This window comes from Polyodon spathula, chromosome 11 (assembly GCF_017654505.1).
Source record: "Polyodon spathula isolate WHYD16114869_AA chromosome 11, ASM1765450v1, whole genome shotgun sequence".
NCBI classification, from domain to species: Eukaryota; Metazoa; Chordata; class Actinopteri; order Acipenseriformes; family Polyodontidae; genus Polyodon; species Polyodon spathula.
Genome location: NC_054544.1, coordinates 20,243,097 through 20,264,470, shown reverse-complemented (window position 1 = coordinate 20,264,470; position 21,374 = coordinate 20,243,097). Strand labels below are relative to the sequence as shown.

Sequence of the window (21,374 nt, the reverse complement as noted above, 5' to 3'; positions counted from 1 at the left end):
GAGCATTGCAAAATATTGGGCGTGCTATTAGTTGGATGTTGATGATTATGTTGTGTAAAAGCCGTTACATGTTATATACCTATACTAAGTATACACCTATATAAGTCCATTTCTAACCACCAAATATCTAAGATTCAAAAATAAAATGCAAATGTGTCAATCCAGTCACCTCTAGAGGCCTGGGTTGGAATCCAGTTATGACCACAGATTAAATGAGTCTCAGCCTATCCTCCAGTAAAGATTCTTCCACATCACAAAACCACCACACAATTAGGCATAACTGGCAGAGGTCCAACGACCAGTTGAAGTTACATTTCTCTTTAGTTTTCCTCTAAGTGTTTCTTGAGTTAAAGGTTTGTGCAAAAAAGCAATTTAATGCACTTAAATCAAGCCACCCAGGACTGAATGGTGATGTTCAGGCTGGGACTGACGGATATGAGGGAACGCTCTAATGGCCCGTCTGCACTGCCCATTGTCTTTTTTTAGGATGAGCACCACATTTACAAGCACCAACATTTTTTAAAATCCATTTTAGAACAAGAAGTAGAGATCAATGGGTACCTTGTCAGACATTAGAGTGGAGATGGATCGCCCAATTTCATGGTAGTCGATGTTGGACTGGCTCGGCCCCAGCAGCACAAAGAGGAAGCGGACAGGGACTGGAACCTCCAGGACAGATTCAAGGAATACCGCCTCGTTCAGACGGACAAATGCCATGGCCGGCTGCTCAAGAAAGTCCACACAGCCTGCAATCCATACAAACACAGTTTTCCCAAGATGCAGAATTGAATGAGAATCTAATCTACACTGAGGCCACATCTTCTATGTTGCAAAATTAAGGTCAATCATTACACTTTAAGAACCATGTCAACAAGAAGAAATTCCACTGAGCTATCCAAGAGTAACATTATGCTTATGTGTGTGGCTGCAGTTGCAGCACAATCTCATGATAAATGATGCATCAAGCGTAACAGCAGATTTGTTTTCCAGATTTGCCTTGTAGCGGCGTGTGTTTGTGTGGAGTTCTATGCAAAACAACGTAATTACAGTTGTAGAAGATGGTTTGGAAAGTCTCAAATAACTAAACAAAAAATAAAAATAGTTAAAAACAAACCAAAACGGTAAAAAGCTGATGTGTAGATTCTTAAGAACAGACGTCAGACTCCTTACCGACTAAAACTACAGTAGCTTCAGCCCCCTCAGGAATCTTCTCCAGGAGTTTCACTGATTTGTTCCAGTGTCCCTCCCCATTGTGACGGTGCACAGATTTCTTCACACGGAGAAAAACAAACGTACGTAAGGAAAATAAAAAACTTTATTATTCAATATTCTTTTTATATAAGTATATATTTGTTGAATTAACAGCAATAAAATGTGTAAAAAAAAATGGTCAATTAATTCAAGCACTATTTTACCTGGTGGATCTTTACTTTCATTTTAAACAGACTGCTTTGACGCGGCTTAATTTCGAACCCTGTTTATAGACTCTTTGCAGCTGTTTTTTTATACAGAACCTTGAGCTCAGTCAGGATTTGAACGTAAGCAAAGACATATTTGAAGCTTGTCCCGGTAAGCATGTTATTCCAATTAATTCCTTAACTTAATTCAATAACTTAAGTGGAATAACAAAAATGTATCCTACGCTAGATATACCCACGCTTGTGGTATGAATCTGAATATTCCAAATTCAAGTGCAGAATACAAGGAAAGAACCAAAAGTTCTTCACGAGAAGAGACCAGTATTGCTAATGCTAATAAGATGTGAGAAAATGGACTTAAAAATGTTGGTTAATACACCTTTAATATAATGGGGAATGGAGCTATTTCAATTCATTTATATTTTCAGAACAATACATAATTTAGAGGTTCCACCTATCTCCAACTTAGAAAATCAGGTTCAAACGGTAAGTTATTATCTAACCTCAAAATGTTTTTATTTATCCTTTTTTTTTTTACATTATGGTATATTATTCATATTTTTGTAAGAAAATGCCTTATATAAGCAATAATGCACACTATTGTATATTTTTTGTTTTCTGAATTGACTGTTTGTTTTTCTAGGTGTAATTTTCTATAACACAAATAAACTACTAATAAAATACTACATATATGCCAAATACTGATATGCCAGTGTAAACAGTACTGTAATGTAAACCTACTTCTGAATCCTGTGATTTGGTGTCATGCAGTTCAATTTTCTCCTCCCCCACTAGGGGGAGACATGTGTCTGTGGTGTGGTTGTGGTTGTGGTGGTGACTGGCCATCACCGAACCCATGCTAGTGGCAGAGGAGTTCCGTGGGAAGAACCCATCTTTCTCATCATTGGGGTGGCTAAAATAGAAGAAACAGGTTGCATTATTTAGAGCAGTCGGTTCTTTAGTCTCATATAGAAATCCACCAGAAGATAAGAGCTGTGTGTCTGGCAATGCCATGTGAAGTGGGGATTATTGTGTAATCTGCAGAATTGTTTGTGTCTGAACACATTTATTACAAAATCTGTCCTCCACAGTAGTACCAAATTAAATAATTTCAAAGAGCTAATTATCAATTCCATACACTGGATAATCATAATAACCCACTTTATGAAGAAAATGTACTGATAATATACAGAAGTAATATACTGAAACAAGTTCAATATACTGAGTTCAGTAAATAATCAGTGTAGTGATTTTTCTGTATAGAGTTGTCATTATAGCACTGAGAACCATGCTGCTGTATAACTGACATTAACAGGGGTTTTTAGCAGGGATTTTTTTACCTTTTAAAAGCATGAAGAAATGCAGGGATGGCAAATGCACAGTTCTCTGTTAATAAATACAATTTGCATATAGTAGGCTAGTGAGTATAGCATTATTAATGCACTAATGTCAGAGGAGTGCTCTCAGGCCTGCTAATATGAGCTTTGAATATCATGGACCCATTCAAAGAAGCCTTGTGCTGAAGGCATATCTTCAACGCATACAGCATATTTACTCTAGTCTTTAATTAACTCCTATTTTTTAATTGAAGAACATGTTGGAAAATCAGTTTGGGTACAATGTTTTTAGTACCCGTGTTTGCCTTTAAAGGCCATGACACCTTTTCTGGCAAATTCTCAAGCTACTAGGACCTTTTCTAGCACTGTTCTCCTTGTAGTCAAAGAACAACATCACATAAATTTAATTGTGAGAAAATGCCACAATCAACTTGTTTGCCTCAGCGGAAGTTGCCTTGTTTTTTTGTAGACTCACAACACACACAAACACACAGGGCGTTACAGATCATTATTGTTCTGGTTCAACATCATCAGTTGTTAATAGTTTTTACATTTTTAGTGATTAGTCCTTTTTCCATTTGTATTAAATATGTATTACATTGTCCACATCCTCGTCTGCAATGTCTCTTTCTTTTCAGGAGAAACATGCAAGATAGGGGATGTTAGTTTTTGAAGTTGATACCATTCTGACTTTACAGGTAAGTCCAGAAGAGCTGCTAGGATACTGGTTTGAGGGAGTCTGAAAAAAATGAATCTTAGTCAATCTCATCTTTTGGTTACTTTGACCATCAGCAATTAGAAAAAAAATCAAATTTCCCATTCCCATGCTAAGTATATTATGAACCAGACTCTGACAACAACTAAAGAATATCCAGGAAGTGTAGCATATTTTACATTGTACAAACGTACTGCCGACTCTACTAATGGTTTATGGAACCAAGACCAGTTTGATGACAATAATATAGAAATGTGTTTTACAATACGATTTTACTATATTTATTTCTGTAATGTATAAAAGTGCTTTCAACTTGATCTCAATAATTCACAATAGGTACAATGACATATGCCTCTAGTATCATGGCTATTACATTAATATTAGTTAATGGCCCAAATACTGCACTAAATGGTGGGTGACCTTAACTTCATGATTTTGAAAATGATTCCACTGTGAAACCTTAAATAACCAGCCACCAAAGGGACAGAACAGAAGTGGCTGCTTATTCAAGATGCCTCTTTCTTTATATGAATTGAAAACACTAAACCCTTTGAGTTTACTGCCTGGTAAAAACAGGTCGTTTATTAAGGTGACTGTAAAGGTTTTGCTGTTTCTACTGTACTTCATTCTTTGCCACAACAATACAGGAGCATTTGGCACTGAAAGCTATCCCAGCAGTCTCTATGTTTCTCCGTGTACCTGTGTTTGAGCAGCAGGGCTCTCAGCACATTGGCCCGGTCCTCTGCTTTGATCTGGTCTGAAATGATCATGGTCTCCACCACGAGGTGAGCGATGCCAGGCAGCGTGGTCTGCTCCAGGTCAAGCAGGACCGCCCCTGTGAGTAGAGAGGACACACAGCACTTTCCTCACACTGTTTCACTGGGATGGGCCAACACACACATTCTGCTGTGAAGAAGCCCCTGACTGAAAGTCAAACTTTACATTTGAACTAATTATGCATCATAATTTTCACTTTGAGAAAGTACAGATAAAACTGCCGTCTGCTTCTTTCATTGGCTAACAGATACTTTATCAGTTTGTATTTCTAATTTGACATGCAGCGCTTCCCTTTGTGGCTTTGTAACAAACAAGTTGAAATGCAACACTCGTGGTCTCCTGGCCCAGCATGACCTTGAAGGCATGTAAGGTGCCTGTCTCAAGCTTTGGAACAGACCAACTTCATGACCCTACTTCCTGCCTCAGATAGTGTCTCTCTAAAGCCGAAATATTAAGAATAAAAAAGCACATTTCGAATATAGTACTGCATATTTTTGGCTAAGCGAAACTAAATGAAAGAAAATATAAAATTCAAATAATTGCTTTAAACACATATACTGCAAAAACAATGCTGCAAATCAGGGGAAAGTAATAATGACCATTTACATGTGCCACCTTGTGGTTTTGGAGAAGTGTAACTGCTACTTTTTTTTTTTCTTATTTGAAAAATACCTGTATTAACACCTGTCTGAAACGTTTGGCTAGACTATACAATTCTGGGAGTTCTCTCAGCAGAATCTTGTACCTTATACTTTAGCAGTCAATGGACCCTACATGTATCCACAAAGCTGGTATATTCTAGTCCATTTGGATTAATTAAATCCAGTTCATTAACCCTTTTTCAACTTTTTATAGAAGGTTTATTCTCATTTTTCAAAAGCTCTGTTTTTCCAGTAGAAAACATTTATAAAGACTCTTCAAAAAACAGTCCTTAAGCAGTTAATACGTTCTTAAAGTTATGTGCCTTTTTGTGTCTAATGCAGACGAAACTCTCATTCAAAAGCCTCATGACTCACTCACCGTGTGTGATGGTTCTCCGTAGCTCCAGCAGACTCCGAAAGGTGAGGGAGGCTACGTGGGGTTTGCCCCAGCGATCGGTCTCCTCTTCCACATCCTCCTCAAACTTGATCCAGCGCGCTGTCTCCTTCCAGCGCATGTCCTGGTTCTTGTCCACGATCAGCTCATTCAGTTCCACAAACACCTAGGAAAGATGCAACAAGGCTCAGTTAGGCTCAGAGAGACATGCTTTACACTGTACAGCAACATAACAAATGTTTTCCCTGTGGAAATGTTCTACCAGGAGCAACTTTATGTGAAAGTGTAAGAAAACATGCTTCTTCATAAAATAAATGTTGTTTTTTTCTTTAGTGTCTTGAACCCAGCTACTTGTATCTCATTTAATCACAATCATATTCCAAATAAATGCATTGTTTTAACAGCTTTAGGGATGTGGTAATATCTCACCATAACTATTTTACTTAAGTGATTTTATTAAGGATGGATGCCTGGATTGTTGTCTTACCAGTTTGTTTCCACTGTTTAGCTAAATTTACTGCTGCTGTAGAAATGCCTGCCTGTCAGCCTTGATTTCCTCAAAGCAGAAATACTGAAATCTGTTGGTTCTATCTGCTCTTTTGTAAAAGACAATCAGTCAATCCCAGTAATTTTGGACTTCATATAATCAAATCAAGGACTAGATGTTTTAAATGTATACTTTTCAACTCAGACTTTTGCCACAACACCATAAATTAATTTCCTGTGTAGCAAGAATTAGGACCCCTGAACCTCCTTGTAACAGGGGAGATCAGTGTTTACTGTCTGACGTATGCATGGTGCTGCAGGAAGAGGGTAGCAGCCTCGTAAGATCCGCCTGTCAGTCACGGCAGTGACACGGAGAGGTGGGGAAGAGGGTGTGTTGGCTTTCTCTCTCTCTCTCAGTGGCTGAGAGGCAGGCCTTGGGAGATTGCTGGGCTTATAAAATAAGCCCAGCAATAAAATTCTGTTATTCCCTCAGACCTGCCCCTTTAAGATGGAAAACGAGCCAGCGGAAGCGCCGCTGCCAGACTGAGCACAGCCGGAGAGGAACAAGAACAAAACAAAATAAAAAGAAAGAACATTTTTTTTTTTTTTTAGTAGCTGGAAAAACCTGGACAGACCCCCGGAAAGTATAAGAATATGTGAGCATAGGATGAAGACCCCGTCTGTACGGACAGCGACGGTCGGGATAACGCTGCAGAGTGTAGCACCTTTATTTTGTAGTTTGATTGCTAGTGTTTTATTTTCGCTTTGTACCTTCTGTTTTTGATTTTTATTTTATGAGCCTGTGTGTGCACTGAAGGTGATCTGTTAGTCATGTGTACCATTGCTAATAGCAACAGTGCCACCTTGTGGCCACAATAAATCGTGCACCAGAGTTGTGTTTTATAGGGTGAGGTAGGGTCCTTAATTCCTGCTCAGCCGGAAGTGAGTCAATAGCATGGCAGACAAAAAGTCAAAGGAAAAATAAAGTCAGGTAAACTGACTGAGCAGTAGCAAAAAAATAAGTTGAAGAACCAAAGCTGAATAACTGACAAGCTGCTGTTTGAAACGACCCTTTTCCCAGCGCACCTCATGGGGTTTCCTGTCTGTCTTCTTCTTTTTGAGGGTGGAGGGGGGCGGCAAGGTTTTTCGGTTGGCTCGGGTCAACTGGCTGCGGGACGGCTTCTTCACCAAGTGCCGCCGCACCCCGGGGTTGTCCTCAAACCTGTGACCTGGAAAGAGACACATACCAGATCCGTTGTACTAACAGAACAGTTAGTACACGAGACAGAATTCCCTCGTCACTAAGCCAACTGTAACATGAAAAACGATATACTCTATATACTTGCAAAACTTTGTGTGACATACAAACTTATGAACAGATCCCACTGCTGTATATCCTCAGGGTGGAATAATCATATTCCTCAGAACTTTGGTACTCCACTGAACAAATGGCTAACTCCATGTATTACTGGGCGATAATGGACCACAAATTACATAAAGTGCAGTTGCCTAGTGAGCTGCCTAAAGTCTATTTAGAATTATCAGTACATAGCAACCACCCAATGGCGAAGCCTGAAAAGTATTATGAACAGTACCTACTAACAGCTTTCTTAATCTCTCTCTCTCTCTCTCTCTCTCTCTCTCTCTCTCTCTCTCTCTCTCTCTCTCTATATATATATATATATATATATATATATATATATATATATAAATACTGATGCACAAAATAAATCCAACACTCTAATGGATTTAATCAAATATTTTAAACATAGATATCAAACAAAATCATAGAAAATGTGAACAAAAATACAGATCTGTAACGGGAGACCTGTGCGGACTCTCTGGACGTATTCATAGTGCCCCGGGAAGAGGGCAGAAGCCCTACAAAATCTGCCTGTCAGTCACGTCAAGGAGAGGTGGAAAAGAGGGTGTGTGGGTTTTGCCCCTCTCTATTAAGTGACCCCGGCAGGCTTGGGGGGGGGGGGGGGGGGGGGGGGGGGGGGATAAAAATGACGAATAAAATGACGACCCCAAAGGATTCCTGCCCGGGAGCCGACAAAAGCTGTTTTACTCCAGCTGGTGGACCCACTTCGAGCTGGACCTGACACGGCCGGAGGAGAATCTTACTCGCTTTATGTAAAATATTAAATAAATAAATAAATAAATAAATAAAATAGAAAGAACGAAAAGATTATTGTTGTAGCGGGGAAAACCTTGGGCAGACACTGATTATTGGTTAAGGTAGTGAAGGAACGCATGAGCGTAGGAAGGAGACCCGGGCCGTACGAGTAGCGTTTATTTTGTAGTTTTATTACTGTGTTTTATTTTCCCTTTTTCTTTCACCTTTTGTCCTTTGTGGTTATCATTTCCAGAGCACCTGCAAGTGTACTTGCATTGGACTGTTTACCTGGATTGGTGTTTACCGTTGCCAGTACTCAAACCACGGACAACAGCACCCTCTGAGGGTTGAAATAAATTAGTGCGCCTGAGCGGTGTTACAAATAAAGTTCTGTCTCCATGTCAGTGAATTGCCTACCACCCTTCCACAAAATCAGAGAATCATTATACATTTTCAGTATGAAACGCGACACACTGTCAAAATGAAAACAGCACAAAGCTAGTATCGGGTATAACCTCCCAGAGTTCACGCATAGACCTGATCAGCCTCTAGATATTGCTGTGGGATGTTCTGCCTCTTCCTGTGCAGCTGGTTGCGGTTGTCTCTTGTGGGTGGCACTGTTGATTTGGTCCCACAGATGTTCTACTGGACTCAGGTCCAGGAGAAAAAGCTGGCCAAGACAAGACCTCGACATTGTTTTCTTGAAGTCGTGCAATTGTAATCCTAGCACTGTGTCATCTTGCATTGTCCTGCTGGAAAATCAACACTTCCGGATTGGCTTGCAGGAACGGAAAAACTTTTGTCTCAAGGACTTCGTCAATGTATCAATGAGCAGTAAGATTGTCCTCAATCTGCACCAAGGACATTCCTGTTTTAAAGGATATTCCTCCCCACATCATCACACTTCCAACAACGCAACAGTCAGCACATTCACCACAATGTCTCCACACATGCTGTCTACTGTCAGGTGTGTCAAGGGCAAAACAGCATTCACTGGTGGAAAAAACCCTCTCGTGCTGTAGCCACTGCAGTCTGAAAACAATTACGCAGATGGTTCAGTCAGATTTGATGGACCTGGGCCAATGTGGTGACCCTCTGCCTTCCAGGACGTGGCCTGTCCCTCACAGAGCCTGTTTCCTGGTTTCTCTGGAATAGTCTGCTGATTGTTGAAGCAGAACATCTCATTCTCCGGGCAACTTCTCTCACAGACAGGTCGCCTTCAATCATGCCGACAGCAACCATGCGATCTTCATTACTCAAGCGGGGAATGGTCGTATCTTTCGCTGTTCTTCCATTACTTAAGATCATTTCTTTTCGAATAGCTATTTACACAGATTGTTAATCAATTCAATTTCTTTTTAGTACTATTATCGCATGATTGACTGTTGAAAGTTTGGGCTTTATGTGACAGATTGAGGTGTCCCTAGTCATACTTTAATGTAAGTATTTTGTTTTTTAGTTTGGCAGTGATGAGATTAAACACATTCAGTTTACCAAACCGCTGACTGAATGATATAAACTAGTGAAGGGCCAAAAATGTGAATATTTAAACAAACCCTTTGTTGAAATGTACTTTGAGGTAAAATGGTAGTCACAAATTTCAAAAGTAACTTATAATTACATATATTTGTATATCAAAAATATATTATAAAAATCAATCAATCTTTATTTTATATAATGCCTTTCACACAATGCACATTAAAAGAATTGCACATGCAATGCACATTAAAAGAGTTGTATACAGTAAGCTATGGCAAAATATCCGCCCGAATGAGGGCAAATGACTAATGGGGTTTCATTCTCTTTTTTGCCGTGTGATTTTTACCCATACGCCAGATAATCATTCAGAATGACAAAATGCATAGTTTTAGAAGTTTAGAAATTATACACAAAATAGATATTCCCAATATGTTTTTGTTCCATTTGGCTGCTGCGAGAGCCGTTTCCCTGTACGCTACGTAGTTTCCATAACAGCGAATTATGCTTCTATTCATTTTTCTTGATCTTGTTAACATGCATTTTGATTTACGAGTTGCCCTTATCAAGTTGTTGAGACAGGAAGTGATTTATGCGACCTGAGACAATTTAACAAAGATTTGTTCATTAACAAAATTTCAAAGCATTAACGGGTTGATTTAATGAACACATTTAGTTTGAAAATAACTTGCTACTAAAGCACTTGTTAGTATACCACAAGTTCTATACAATAACACTGTTTTTTCAAAATCCTGCCCCTAATTTCTTTGCAGTTAACTTCACACATACACAGTCATTTTTACTGTAGGGCAGGTGCAGGTGAAGGAGTTCAATGAAAGAATCCTAAAACATAGAGGCCAGCACAGAGGAGCACTGATATGCCATACAGAGATGGCATAAGTTGTGGCTTTGGTATTTTTGTACTTATTATCAAAATGTGCTTATAAATCAAAAGAACAATCTAACATGACCTAACAAGAAGGAAGTTCTTCAATCAAGCTGAAAGCATGATTCGGACAACATGAAAAAATTAATGTAGAATGAATGTAAAGAAGACTCTTTTCCAGCCCATGGTTTAAAAATTTAATTTCTGGAAAAATATATATAGTTTAATATTTAAAATATATATAATTATTCTCTTTATAAAAGATAATCTTGATGCATGTCTCCAGCTCTTTTGTGCAGTCTTGTAGCTGAAACTTGGCAAACGAGATTTTATATGAGAAAAATAACATTCGGATGTGACCCCGACACCTGACAAAGCAACGATCCCCAGGCAAAGGGATACATTTATTTCCACGTACGCCGCTGATAGTAGCTTGTTTTATTTTCTGAGTATAACAATTACTACCATTATGTACTGTTAGCACTTTTGTCATAATTTCCTACGCCCACGCTACAGTACAACAAAAGGGGTGGTTGACTAAGGTGAAATTCCACAGTTCTATGGATTCATTGGTTGGAGGGGTTCCTAGGTTGGGATGCCTAATATCATGGGGGCCTTGAGTCAGCAAAGTTTGGTAACCCCTGAGTGAATGTACGATATACATTATATTGACAAAACAAAACTGAGCCTGCAATCTGCAATTTATGCAGTCTTGAATTCCCCTGCCAACCATGTAAACATGTGAGCAGAATGGAAGTGCAGACGAGGCTGGGGGGTCTGACAGGGAAACCCAGGGCTATATAAGGACAATATTTAATTTAGGTACTGTTTGATTGCTACAGCACCAGGGTATGGAACAGTTGTGACACATGTTATCCACACCCTGTGGTCTTTCACAGAATCAATGGGATAGTGCGTTTCATAATCAACAGGCAATGTCAGAGCTATATGTAAAAGGTGAACATTACAATACAGGGAACTGTCAGAACCTCCTATGTGTCACAGCTTTGGACATGATTAAAATTACAATGTCCACCAACAAGTATTGGGAGAGGTTAATAAACACACTGCGCTGGGGTAGTTGTTACTCTTTTCACTCCACTTAGACCTTGTTTAACAAATATCTTGCAATACCTTAAAATATAATCATTACTATCTAAAGTGATGAGATGGGAGTTTTGTTCTTCAGTTCTCACACCCAAAAATGGGTCCTGCAATGGCGACAGTCAAGCCATTTTTTATATTTTGTATGGAACATATGTTTTGACCCTTATACAATTAACTAGTATTGAAACTTATAGTAACAGTCTGGTGCATTAGTTATCAAGGAAACAAGTGGTGTAGGTTTGATATATTGATTTACAGAGCTTGAAATTCAGTAAAATGTCACTCATGGCTACATACAAACCTTCATACTATAATTTGAGCTTGAGAGCGAGGCTCAGATTTATCAACCACCATTTGCTCTGTCAAAAAAATCCAGCTGTTAATTTTACAATACTAGTAACAAAGAAATGAGAAGCTTCGTGTAACTCCCTGTGTTTTAAAGTCAGCTGTTTTGATAAATATGGCCCTTAAATGTTCAGTACAGACCTGATATATAAAGAAAAGGGCCTAAACTAAATATGTATTGCAGATTGCCAGTTCTGCACACAAACACTCTCCTAAATCCTACCGTACTTACCAGGTGGAGTATCGTATCCACCCAGGTGTGTTTGGATAGATTCCAAAAGATCATAGTCTTCAAATTCGAGGACAAATTCTTCTAAATCCTCGTAGTCGTCCACGCTGAAGCAGTCCCTGCTGCTCACCCTCCCCTTCCCCCTTTCCCTTGCACTCTTCCAGAAGGGCCTCCTGCTCCTCCTCAATGACCATCTTCTTCTCCTGGACCTCCACAACACCAGCTTCCAAGTGGTTGTCGGGACCATCCAGCATTCAAGCTTCTTTTACAAAGCCCTCTTTTGGATTATAGCAAGCCGATGTCAGCAAACAACAAACGAATCTTGAAACCCCATGAATGATTCTTCAGGAGGTAACTAATACTGAAATTCACAAGTTAAACAAAACCCTGTTCAATTCTATACATGTAAAGAAAATCTTTTCCTTGATTGCTCCCTCGGCTGTCTGATGCCCAAGGCTTTTGTTTTTAAATATAATCTTCCAGTTTAGCTCCTGCTGAATGCTCTGTAATTAAATTGTGTCTAGTATGACAAAATCTCTGCTGTCCTAGAGAATGGTAAACTGAAACAAAGCTGGCTGGCTTGAGATTCTCCTTATTTTCTGCAAAAGCCGTTCCTTGCGAGAGACGCCATCCACTTAAACATTAAAGGCAAAGTGTAACGTCAGTAAGAGCTGAAAGAGATGTCTGTGTTTATAACAAGAAGACTGAAGCCTTTCAGTTATATGAACAACAAGCTTTCTTTGTAGATAAGATAGGGATCTCAAAGTGAATGTACAAATGTAAAAACTATTTTCTCTAAAGCAGAAGGTTGTTGGCGTCTAACCAAAGCTGCTTTCAAATCAGCACAGAGACCAACATTAGGAGGGGAGCTTGCAGAAAGTGATCTGTTTTGTTTTTTGTTCCAGTTGATCTATTTGCTGCTGGTGTTTTTTTTAATCCTGGGGCTGATCATGTCTTTCCATGACGTCACCCCATCAGTCCAGGCTGACCATAATTCCCTGTTAGTTTTATGTATTTATTGTTTTAATTACTTCATTTTATATCTTAATTTCAAGTCTGTGGTGGATGCTTCATCCACACAAACCATGGTGAATTTTGAAAAGAAAGTGACAATACTGGTAGCTCTGACTGTCTCTCCACCGAGCACAAGCAGCACATCACAAGAATTAAATAATATGTGCCTGGAAAAGACAAGGGGCTGATAAGCCCCTGCTAGTTCACAGGGAGGTATACAGGGGTGAAGATACATAATAGCTTTGGTTTATCCCAAACTGTTACAAACTGAAGCACACTGGACAATACACACCAGATTGGGGTATTTATTTGACCCATGGAACAGCAGTCCTTTTTAGACTTTTCCCAAATTACACGAGGTGGAGGTTCACCAACCAGCTCTACCTTCTACTGAATATTAACCTTTCAAACCTAATCAAACGCTACCAAAGCAACTTAGGCAAACCTTTCCTTCCCCTATTAACTGACATGCTTTCAGACAGTAACATGCTTTGAACCAGAAGACAACTGCAGATTGGTCTAGGAACTGCAAAAAGTAAATGTCTAAAATAAACACGGGAATGCACAGCAAACTGCTAATTACTAAGCAAACTGACCATGCCAAGTTTTATAAGGACTGTCACATAAGATAACTCTTGTTGCTTTGACTCAGTAACAATCAGACATGTTTCTAAACAAGAACATTATGCAGATCAAAAAATAATAATAATAATCCAGGGGTGGAAATGTTGCATTTTACTGCATTGCAGTTTCACGCATTCCAGGTTTTAGTACGAGCTTGATTAGCCCCAGTGTCTTATTAAAACCAGAAATGGATCAAACTGCTACTGCATGCAATGAGAGTCATATGTCCATGCCTGGAATCAATAGCAATCTTGCTAATTATGTTTGCCTTGGTTTTAAAAAATGATGATATCATGCAAAGCGGGCTGTGAACAACAGACCCATTAAAATGCTAAACATCAATTTGCTGAACTACAATCTTTTCTCTGACCATAAAGACCAATTATGTTCTTATACAATATATTGCTCTCTCAATAGCTCAACACACTGAGTGAAAAAACCTACCAAAACTAAGGATAGCAGTATCAGATTAGAAAGCTCAATCGGCAACAAAAATCCAATTCCCAGTTCCAGCAAAAGTTTCTAATTCAGCTCAGTGGGGCGCTCAATGCCTACATCACGATACAAGCAGATAAAGCCACAGGCCAGGATTGTGGTGAAGAAAATCAATCAGTCCACAGTTGTTAATTATATCTGGGTACAATGCTATTGGATTTCAATCACCTCGGTTAAGCCAGAGCCAGTCAGGTTCAGTTGGTCAATGGATTGTTAGATTTTCGTTAAAGGGATCTTGAAATGGGATGGTGCACGACAACCCACATCAAATATGAATCCAGTTTCTGAATTAAATCACTTGATTGTCTTTGTGAGCTCTATTCATGTAGTTCTCATAATGATTAAACCTCATTAAACACTCACAGACTTCATTTAAATTACTTAACAGCTTAGATTACTTCAAAACACAAAAAAGGGTGGCTTCATTCAGAAACTGCCACATATAATTACAACACCTCTATTAAAAATGAAAGAAGAAACTAGAATTCTTGGCCATAACTTCTCAGATTCAAGCGTTATGCAATATTATTAATATTGACTTCTAAGATGCATTATATGAAAATTAGTGGTCTTTAAGTCAGAGTAATATTCAAGCAAGGCATTGTGGTTAGGCATATTCAAATGACAGATTTACATTAAGTGCAATAACGTCTTCTGTTCTTAAGATGCATGTAAAAATGTATGCCATAGAAACACCTCACTGTATTCCCACGGTCTGATATTCCTACTAACCTGACAGTCTTTTATAGAAAATACAGTATAGCATGTTTTTCTTCTTTCTATCATCCTGTCAAGGGATGAAATCACTATATCATGAAGTAAAAAAAACAGAAAATAATCTCTGATATATCTGCAGCACAAGATAACCTGGACCAGTAATACTTAAAAGGCCCTCCGTCACTAAAAATGACATCTATCTGTGTATAAGAACTGTACCTGAACAACATCTAATTATATATGGAAGAGGCTGTGAAGAAATGTTGAAATCAAATGGCACTTTTCACTTAATAAAGTGTATACTTACCTCTATAAACACAAATGGCTGGTTTCACAGACCCCTAACTATTATTTTAGGTAAAGCAGTCCAAGACTAGTGCTAATCGGGGTCCTATATTTTTAGCCAGCATATTTTTGACAGCAGTTAAGCATTTAGGTAACATTAGCTAGTTTTAAACTCTAAACTGTTAACATCCTTAACAGACAGGGATGCAGTACAGCTTTAAGAATTCATATTTGCAGTACAGTGTCACAGCTAGTGGCTTAGTTCTGCAAGAGATCCTTGAACTGCCCTGCCCTGATTGTGTTAAAAGACTGCCAAATCAAATTCGCCATGTTTGTGTACAAAGAGGAATTAATGAATATGGACATCTGTTTTCCTCTTAATTGATATTGATTGGCAGGTCACAACATCAGAATCATTATTTTATGTAATTCTAAATGCCAGCTTTCATTTCAGAATAGACATATTTAGCTGTAAGCAAAAAAAACCACTAAACTTCTTTGTCACAAATGTCTGTGACAGCAGAGAAAAAGTCAATTTCATGGCTCTGAAATTCCAAACAAGTGTAATTTGAAGGTCTATTGATGAAGGTTTTAATTTTGAATATATGTGTTGCAAGTGCTGGACAGAGCACATTTTCAGATGAAGTTGTTTCTGTGTCGTTCAGCTACAGCACAGTTTCAAATATTAAAAGTTCAACTGCATAACGATCAGTGTCAGGAAATTGATTTTATTACCTGTAACTAAGTAGAAGCTGTATGGGAATACTATGAAAAGGGCATTTTAAAGCTGTTCCTAATGCAAATGCTGGTACTACACTGATCAATTCCAAGTGCTCATTTTGTGTTAGGAGGCTGTGTGATCCAGTGATTAAAAAAAATGGGCTTGTAACCAGGAGGCCTCTGGTTCAAATCCCAGCTTAACCATTGACTCATTGTGTGATCCTGAGCAAGCCACTTAACCTCCTTGTGCTCTGTCTTTTGGGTGAGACGTTGTTGTAAGTAACTCTGCAGTTGATGCACAGTTCACACACTCTAGTCTTGTATCTTCTAAAGCGCTTTGTGATGGTGGTCCTCTGTGAAAGGTGTTATATAAAGATTATTATTATTATTATTATTGTAAACCCAGTGTCACTATACCCTTATGTAGCTTCAGTTATGTTAAACTACAGCTGCAGTACAGTATACAGTATTATTTCATGCTGAGTACATTTAAACCAATTATGTCGCTGCATTTTTGTACTTTGTCAGAGCATAACAGCATTCAAAAGCATACTGCTGGCAGGCATTATTTGACAAGTGAAATATCTCTGCCATTCACTTTCATTGTGATTCCAAATCCTGAGATAAAACAACATGGTAAATAAACAAATATTCCATAGAGTCCATTGACAGGAAAACAAAGAGCACTTAACTGGCTTTTTTTTATTTACAAAAGGACTTAAAAACAAAAAAAGACCAAAAGACTTGACATCAGTCTCCCTTGCTAGTGTAACATCCTTTTCTTGGAATCAGTTATTTCCTCATACACTTGTTGGCTCTGTAGTAATTATTTAAGTAAAAGTCCTCCTGAATTCCCTTTTTAAGACAAAAGAATATTCAAAGCCGAGCAACAGCAAATACAGCACTTTCGAGAACAGATACAAAAACAAAATGGCAACATTAAAGAAACTAAGAACTATATGAACTATAGGAAATATCACCTCATACAATGTAGTGTCAGATACTGTGCTGTTGAATCTCACAGGGCACATAAGGTTAAACTAATATAGAAAATGGCACTCTACAACAGGTAAGATTTAAGGAATTGTTTCCTCAGCTTGAGCCACTTTAAACTCATAGGATCTGAGTAGAACTAAATTAACATCCTAGTCTAACAGACAACAGATTTGACAAAACTGCATTTTATTTTATGAAGGAATTTTATAAAGCATAGAGTAAAGGATGTCTCTCTTTGTTTTAAGAGATGTCACCTATTGCAATTTGGGAAAGAGGACCACAAAGTGAAGCTCGCTCCTTAAACTGTACTTTCTAAGTGTTAATCACAAAAACAAATATTGTACTCAGGAACTACTATTAAACCATATTTATGTTTATAAATTTAGAATTGTGTCACGTGTTATATGCACAGGATGTCATCTGTGCCCACAATTTTGACACAACGGTGACACCGGGAAGACAGCTGTATTGGAATGTTGACAAAACGATGATTGCTGCTTGATTGTTGCAAGTGATGTATTATTTTGATCAGCTTCAGAACCGCAGCACAGATAAAAGCACATTCTCACGTCAACCTTACTTTTCATGCCATCCAAATCTGCACTGGCTAGCATCCGTGCTTCGGCCTCGTCTGTGGGCACTTTCTGATAAACAGCCGTCTCCATGGCGGTCATGCTTCCGATGCAGATCCTCTCACGCAGGTCATAGCTGGCTCTCTGGCCCCCAGCCAGTCTGTGAAGGGGTTTCTTTTTAAACCACCCCCTCGAGGGCAAGTCCAGAGTGTCCTGGGGAAGCTGTGAGAACCTTAATGGGAGAGGAGGGCAGGAGAGGGGTGACAAGGCAGTCAGTCAAAAGGGACTATGGTATATCAAAACAAGTGTTTTACCCTCAGAAGAAAATGTTACTATTTGTAACTACTGTATATTGATCAAATAGTCGACTCAAAGATCATTACTGGGTGAAAATGGACCTGAATTTTTAAACTTAGTATTTATTGACGAGCAACACAACACATCAGTATAGAAGTTTTGACATTAATAATTTAACATGGGTTACATTTCTGAAGTTATGACAAAGCATATACATAGGTAATCAGTATAAATGATATCTTGGGTGAAACAAAACAATTCAGAGTGTATTTTTTTCAATTCTAAAACATATCCCAGCAGGTAGTACACCTCAAGGTAATTACTTCAACAAATCCCATTATATCAGCCCTGAGGTTGTTTCACCAATTCAGTGCAATAGTGTGAAAATTGTGACACAGAGACAGATATCTGTCTTGTCGATTTTGTGGTGTGTTTGTAATTTTTTCCGTATCAGCTAATTCCCCACAAAGTCCCAACCACACGGCTGGCTGTTGAGGGCACCAGGTCAGAATTCCAGCATTTTGTTATGCATTTTCTAGCTGCAGCCAAGAGGTAACCAATCAGTTTATTAGTGTTTAAGTTTAAAGTATTAGGAGGAGCAAGGCCAAGCAGCACATATAGGGGGTCCAGAAGAATAGTGATTTGAGTAACGTGTCCACACTGTCTCCAACAGATGGAGGTGATTTCTTTATTTATTTTATTAAGTTTGTCAGGAGGTATAAAAAAAACGATGAATTAGTTTAAAGTGAAACTCTCTAGTTCTATTACAGGTAGAGGCTGAGTGGGCTATTTTCCACACATTCTCCCATACCTCCTGATACTAGTTTCTTCAGATCAGTCATCCAGTCTATCCTGAGGTTATATGTATTTACAGGTTGCATTTTAAGAAAGGTGTAAGACAAATTAGAAGTGATACCTCTGTCTTTTTTGTTTGATAAAGTGATTCAGTGATCTCAATAGGAGTCATAGGCTCTTGCATTTTCTGTAGCAGATCTGCAAATAGCCAAAAGAGTTAACTTTAACAATGTTAGATTCTGCTTGTAGTTCCTCAAATGATTTTAAATTTGGGCCCCTAAATAACTGAGAAATTCTGAGGATTCCTCTATCTTCCCATTCCTTAAATCCCTGAGACATTGGGGCTGGGAGAAAGCTTGGATTGAGAAATATAGGTGAATGTCTACAGAAATTTCCGCAAAATTTATAAAGACGCTCCACTCCTTGCCAGGTTCTAAGTGTATGCATTATAACAGCGTTGTCTTTAGTTCCATCTGTTGATTTTGGGTTATTTATAAATGGGAAGTAATTTAATGGTATTGACTGACAATCTTTTTTTCAATTCAGTTCAACTTCTAACCATAATGAGTCCTCAGGATGTCTATTCCAGGCAGTCACATGATAGAGTTGTGCTGCCAAGCTTTCAGTTAGAAGACCAAGCCCTCCAGATGTTTTTGGTAGCTGTAATGTTTTGTAACTTACACATGCTTTTTTATTTTGCCAGATAAATTTGGATATAGTCCGATCAAGCTGAGTTAGGACTTTGACTGGGATTGTAACTGGAAGCATTGAGAATAGATGGAAAAGATGTGGAAGGATGTTCATTTTGACTGAAGTTATGCGACCAGCTAATGAAAGACGCAGTGGCATCCATCGTTCTATATCTTCACAAATTTTACCTAATATTGTATGAAAGTCAGCCGCATATACTTTATCATAATTTGGAGTTATATTAACACCTAGATAAGCAAATACTTGAGGAAGTCCATCAAAGGGGATAGTTTTCCCTAATGCCTAATAGGTAGTGGCCCAAAAGCCATCATAGCTACTGTTCTGTTCATATTTATTCAGTAGAGAGACGTCACACCATATTCCTCAATTATTTAAAAAATATATTTAATGGAATAGAGAATAAAATCTTTGGTGTATATGGATATTTCGTGTTCTGTTGTACCGATCCGCAAACCCCTAAGATTTTCATCTTACTGCCTCTGCCAGGGGTTCTATACTAAGGGCAAATAACGAGGGGGAAGTGGGAAACCCTGTTGCTTGAATCTTTGGAGTGGAAATGAATGAGAAATGTTATTATTGGTGCACACTGAAGTTCTGGGACTTGAGCATATGATTTGTATCCATTTTATAAATTGGTCACCAAACCCGAATTTGTGAAGTGTAGATATTAAAAAGTTCCAATCAACTCAGTCAAATGCCTTCCCAGCATCAAGGGACAGTACAAAGGCTTCTGTATGGTGAATTTTGGGGTAGTTAATTATATTTAATAGTCGCCTAACATTGTTGGGTGAATGTCTACCTGTAATAAAACCTGTCTGGTCTGGTTTTTAATTTAAATTATTTTTGCTGAAATTTTTGTTAGAATTTTTTAAGTTAATTAGGGAGATTGGTCTATATGACACACAGTCCAATACATTTTTGCCAGGTTTTTTAATTAGTTATAGTGGCATCACACCATGTGTCTGGGATTTTGCTAGTTTGTATGTGTAATCTATAACTCCTTTTAATAATGGTGTTATTTCATGAATATTTTATAAAATGTATCTGGAAATTCATCAGGACCTGGGGATGTCATATTTTTTCATACTTTTAATGGCAGTTTCTATTTCTAAAGGCATAATAGTTGAATCTAAAATATCTTGTTCTTGTTCTGTTAGTTTTGTTTGATCTAGGGAACTGTTTGCTGGGTAGTTTTCTTAGGGTTTTCATACAGTTTTTCATAAAATACAGCAAATAATCTATTTATCTCCTGTGGGTCTGAAGCAGTTTCACCTTTGGTATACATCGTTCTGCTGTATCCTTTTTGAGCTGAAAGGCAAGTTGTCTACTCGGTCAGTCGCCCTCAGTATAGTATGTACTGTGTGCAAATCGTGCAGAACCCTCAGCTCTGTAAGTAAGGAGTGAGTTGAATTCCCCTTTTCATACAGTTAGTTAAATACTTTTATCTCCTTTGGTTTTATGTTTTAATTCTAATTTTGAAATTTGCTTTTCTATTTTTTCAGTTTTTCATATAGTAATGCTGGTGTGACCCCATCCACTAAATTAAGTTCAATATATCGTTTAATTTCAGATTTAATAAATACCTGGAAATCAGACTCGCCAATCAATGAGGTATTAAACCTCCAAGAGAGTTCTCTGAGCGACTGATCCCTTAGTTTCAACGATAATGTCACTGGGGCATAGTCCAAGATAATTATGTTATTAATTGTACAATTTTTTATTTGCTGTATCATTGCCTGGGGAATAAGGAAAAAGTCAATACGTGTATAGCTAGAATGAGGTTTAGAGTAAAATGAAAAATCTTTAGTAGTGGGGTGTAAATATCTCCAATGGCTTTCGACATTTTAGATAGCGGGGAATTTGTCTTTGAGGATTTGTCTAAGTGTGGGGATAGAGTACAATTAAAGTCCCCAGCAAGTATTGTACATGGGCTTGTCTGTCCTACAACTTCAAGAACATTTTCTCACTGAATTGTGGTGAATCCGTATTTGGCGCATATAAATGAACCGAAGTGAGCTCTAGACCGAGTAAAGAACCACGTATTAATAGGAACCTTCCTTCTGAATTTGTAGCTGTATCTCTAAATGAAAAAGCTAGCCTTTAATGAATAAGTACACACACTCCATTTCGTTTGGAGGAGGGGTGTGAAGAGTGATACGTCTGGCCCACTCAGTCACGTCAAGTTTTATACGCTTCCTATCTGGCGTAGGGCTATAGG

At 38.3% G+C, this 21,374-nt stretch overlaps 1 protein-coding gene across 5 annotated transcripts in view; it reads right to left on the bottom strand.

The window, feature by feature from the left end:
* Window positions 1-21,374, bottom strand: part of LOC121323395 (anion exchange protein 3-like) — an 83,928-nt gene that overhangs the window by 18,258 nt on the left and 44,296 nt on the right. For 3 of the 5 annotated variants that reach the window (XM_041264436.1, XM_041264440.1, XM_041264437.1), the window contains exons 6-13: window positions 17,362-17,585; window positions 6,855-6,997; window positions 5,268-5,448; window positions 4,170-4,305; window positions 3,354-3,494; window positions 2,160-2,331; window positions 1,171-1,270; window positions 562-746 (exon numbers count right to left, since the gene is read on the bottom strand). In XM_041264436.1, coding sequence (XP_041120370.1) covers window positions 562-746; window positions 1,171-1,270; window positions 2,160-2,331; window positions 3,354-3,494; window positions 4,170-4,305; window positions 5,268-5,448; window positions 6,855-6,997; window positions 17,362-17,585 — 1,282 coding nt within the window. The remainder of the gene's footprint in view (window positions 1-561; window positions 747-1,170; window positions 1,271-2,159; window positions 2,332-3,353; window positions 3,495-4,169; window positions 4,306-5,267; window positions 5,449-6,854; window positions 6,998-17,361; window positions 17,586-21,374) is intronic. The other 2 variants (XM_041264438.1, XM_041264439.1) reach the window with 2 other exon arrangements.